The sequence below is a fragment of the Populus nigra genome, chromosome 9 (assembly GCF_951802175.1).
Source record: "Populus nigra chromosome 9, ddPopNigr1.1, whole genome shotgun sequence".
Taxonomy (NCBI): Eukaryota; Viridiplantae; Streptophyta; class Magnoliopsida; order Malpighiales; family Salicaceae; genus Populus; species Populus nigra.
The window spans coordinates 16,440,579-16,444,837 of record NC_084860.1 but is presented as its reverse complement, the minus strand read 5'-3'; the positions used below and the strand labels follow the sequence as shown (position 1 = coordinate 16,444,837).

At 37.6% G+C, this 4,259-nt stretch overlaps 1 protein-coding gene across 1 annotated transcript; it reads left to right on the top strand.

The window, feature by feature from the left end:
• Nucleotides 1–1,247: 1,247 nt before the first annotated feature.
• Nucleotides 1,248–3,759, top strand: LOC133702993 (B3 domain-containing transcription factor NGA1-like). The gene has a single exon (XM_062127369.1). It carries the CDS (start codon nt 1,843–1,845, stop codon nt 3,169–3,171), a length of 1,329 nt encoding a protein of 442 aa, XP_061983353.1. The 5' UTR covers nt 1,248–1,842; the 3' UTR covers nt 3,172–3,759.
• Nucleotides 3,760–4,259: the final 500 nt, after the last annotated feature.

Below are 4,259 nucleotides of genomic sequence, written 5' to 3'. Positions count from 1 at the left end.
ATCCTGTTGGCTAAAGCAGCAGGGTGATCCGTACGAATTAAATGGAAGGAAAAGCAAAGTCAAAACCCTAACAACCCTAGTTACTTAGATATACCTTCTGCTTATATTCCCTTTCCTCTCCAGTTCCCTTCCTTTCCATACATGGGGAGTAAAAGTTGCCTGTGTGAATGAAAAAACGCTTTTTTTTTTAATGATAATAGAGGATTATATTAAAATAACCATTTAGAGGATGGCCAAAGTGAAGAAGGAGAAATTATTTGTTAAAAACCTAAAGATTGCAAAAAAAAAATGTAAAAGTTGGAAAAAAAACCCAAATTGCTGTTAATCCTTTGATTATTGGTGTTTGTATGACTTTAATCCTTTGATTATTGGTGTTTGTACACTTCCGGACACTGTCTGAATTTCTGATGAAGTTATTACCTGTATAGCTAAAGTTTGAGTCGTAATTTTTCAACCAGACAGACAATCAATGGAATGTTAGAATAAAATATGCTTCCTATTCTAGTTGAATTTTCTTTAAAATCAGATTATTCCTGGTTAGCTAAATACTTCAAGTAACAGAAGATTCCATGTTTTTCTCTGAAATTTACTCTTAGCCATTGTATGTCATTGGACAAGAAGCTCATCGAAAAGTCTTTAGGACACATCAAGAGATACCCCACCAAGAGATGAATTTTATTTTTAACCAAAAAATCCCAAGAAAACTTGTGTCCGATAACACTCATGAATTTCAAATAAAGATGAGAAGTCAAGTATATTAATAAGTTTTTATTTTTTTTGCATTGGGTTTTAGATTTTATTATTTTTAGATCTTTTATCTCTTTAATCTTTAATCATGTTGAAATTAATTAAAAAAAATCTTGAAGAAATCACGAGATTAACAAAGCTATAAAATGTTTAATTAACAAAGCAAGCATACTTTTTTCAAGTATTAAACCAGCAGTTGTGAGATGAACGTTAAGATTATAAAATTAGTTTAATAAAAAAAAAAGTAATGTAAAGAAACAATAAAGTAAATAGCATACTAAAACTTTTATTGCTAGATGGGGGTAAAAAAACAATTACGATTAGAAGCTCATGCTCTCCGAAACAGCTGGCTTTTTTAGGATCTTATGGGGGGGGGGGGGGGGGGGGGGAGAAATTTTTAATGTATACCACCCAGGATGATGACATTGACAAGTTCACATGAGCCCAACCAAATAATACATGAGGTCCCTACATATAAACACAGCCCTCCACTTCTTTCTCTTTCACACTCTCTCTCCCTCCCTCTCTCTCTCTCAAGAAAGATATTAGCAAAGATTTAGAATTTATTCAGGAGGAAGAAAGGCAAATTTGCCTAACTTGAGAAGCTTCCAGGGAAATGCCCTTGTAAGAAAATCACACACATATTCCCACCCTTGCAACTCTTATACTTGATTTTTGTTTTTCACATTCTAAGGTCAACAACTAGAGGAACTTGCACTCTTTGAAACGTATGTGAAGGTGTTTGTTGTCTAGTTTTGGTTTCTCTTGAAGTCTTGTAACTTGGTCAAAGAATATTGCACCGACTGTCATTGAAATGGGAGTTATTGCCTATCTGTTTTTTTTTCCTTGGTCTTTGAGATTATGGAAGGAGAATAATCTTTAACCCTAAAAAAGTGATAGACTTTACTAGTACTTGTTTGTTTTGATAACCAATTTGCCTTGAAACACCCCCCCCCCTCTTTCTTCTCGTTTTCTTCATAGAAGAAAGCTATTGCTAGTTTTTGCTACCCTCTGATTTTTACTTCTTCTTAGCTAGCTAATATTAGATCTTTCCGAAGGAAAAGACAAGAGTTTTTTTTTTTTATTAGGAAAAACATGGAGTTTGGGTCAGGTTTTAGTGAAGAAGATCAAATAAGTAGAGGAAAAGGACTCCCTTTTTCTTCATACTCATCTTCTTCATCTCCTTCATCTTCTTCTTCTCATCAAAAAACCCAACTTGTGGTCCCTTTAGGCCAAATCTTTGAGAACCACCAAATGGGTTCTTGGTTAGGCAACAAGTATGACCAAGAAGATCAAGATACATCAAGATTTGATGAGAGTGGAGCTTCCACCGCCGCAAAACTTGACCTTATGGATGTCAATGATGATGAAGAAGGGGGCCGAGGAGAATCTAGCTGTGTGGTGATAGAAAAGGAGCACATGTTCGATAAGGTCGTAACTCCAAGTGATGTAGGAAAGCTAAATCGCCTTGTGATCCCAAAACAGCACGCAGAGAAGTACTTTCCCTTAGATTCATCATCGAATGAGAAGGGGCTTTTATTGAATTTTGAGGATAGGAATGGTAAAGCTTGGACATTTAGGTATTCGTACTGGAATAGTAGCCAGAGCTATGTTATGACTAAAGGTTGGAGCCGTTTTGTGAAGGAGAAGAAGCTTGATGCTGGTGATATTGTGTCGTTTCAAAGAGGGGTAGGTGAATTGGGTAAAGATCGTTTGTACATTGACTGGAGGCGCCGGCCGGATGCACCGGACCACGCCTCTCACCACCAACTCTACCACCACAACCTCCCTTTCTCATCAATCCCTTGGAGCCCTTTACTCATGCGCCCGCCAACAGCACCAATTTTGCCAAGGGACCACCTCCACTTGTCTAATCCTAATAGAAATGCCTATTACAATGTTGGTGGTAGTTATTATGGTCATGGATATGGTAATTATAACAATGTGGTAAACCCTTGTTCATCTTCTGGGTCAGTTTTTTACATGAGATCATCAGCAGGAGAAGCAGTTGAACCAACCCCACAACAAGTTGGAATGGGGATGGTGCAATGGCAGCTAGGAGGAGGTGGGGTTGTCGAGCCAGTGGTGTATGAGTCGGTGCCGGTAGTCCAAGGGAAAGCAGCGGCAAAGAAACTGAGGTTGTTTGGTGTAAACATGGATTGCCCCATTACTGATCAATCTGATAACTATGATCGCAAATTGTCCTCAACGACAACAGCAGCAGCAACATTACCTCATAATGCTACTATTGCATTGCAGCCTACTCCTCAACTTGCTTCACAGTCTCTGCAACATCCCCTCCACCAATTGAGACTCTATAGAGGCACCCCACTACCAGAACTGCCACCCTCCAATACTCAATTTCTCCACAAAGGGAAGTCATCGTCATCCTCCTCCTCCATGTCCTTGGATTTAGATATCTGAGATTATTGACTCCTCATGAGGTCCAAAATTCTAAACTTTGCCATCAATAAGCACAACAACAAGGTCCACACCAAGACAGCTAGCTAATTTGATCACTTCCTTTACATTAGATTTCTTCATTTCTTTTCATGCTCAACAAGACCCCATAAATCACAAATGTTGATTCTTCACCAGTCATTCCTTGATGATGATGAATAAAACAGGAATGAAAAGGATCTTATCAATGAATTAATATTGCTGCCCGCAAAGTACACAAGGGAATTGTTCAAAGCAACAAGGGTTTTTCAAAGGATTTATTAGCCAGCTGCCAGAAAGCAAAAGAAACTTTGAGAGAGCAATCTATCTCTAGCATCTGCCACCAATGTTTCAAGTACTATCTTTCTTTTTCACTTTGTGTAAATATATGTAGTACATGTCAATAGATATAGGCTTATATCAGAGACATAGATCCATCCTTGTTGCCCAAGATTCCATGATTTCTTTTCTTTTTTGTAGGGCCTGGTTTCGTTTTCCTCAATATGTATCAACTCCATGGTTTCCCACTTATTTTATTAGATTCCAACATCTTATATTCTCTTTGGGCACTAACTATCCTCTCTGGAGTCTCTCTTTCTTCACTGATAGCTGAAGTATTTAGTAGTATAACAAACTTTCCTGACTCTTGTGTGTAGACTGAGTACTGTATGATTATTAGCAACCTGATATAATTTGTAGCAGCTTGTTTTCTTCTCCCTCTCTCTCGTTTTTACCTCGGTAGGTTGTTGTTCTTGTCGCTGGTTCACTGGACAAGGCCGCAGGTTTTGCAGACAAAGTTGCAGAACTTTATAAGGTAGTGTTTTCCCCTATTTCTTGCCCTCTTTAATGATTTATCTTTAATTCTTGCTTCCACGTTTAGTCTCTTCTTTTAAAACCTTTTTTTTTCCTTGGAGAAAGTTCTTTAAAAGCCAATCAATCCTCATTATTTCCCTCTTGGTCAGTCTAAAACAGATAGCTTAAACACTGGTTTTCTTGTTTGAGATTAGTAGTAATCATGTAATTAGTTGATTAGAATATAATTAAAAAGGCTAAGAGAGAGACATTACTACTAT

Excerpts from the sequence above, each read along its gene's own strand:
- LOC133702993 (XM_062127369.1), top strand. The coding sequence starts at position 1,843 with ATGGAGTTTGGGTCAGGTTTTAGTGAAGAAGATCAAATAAGTAGAGGA.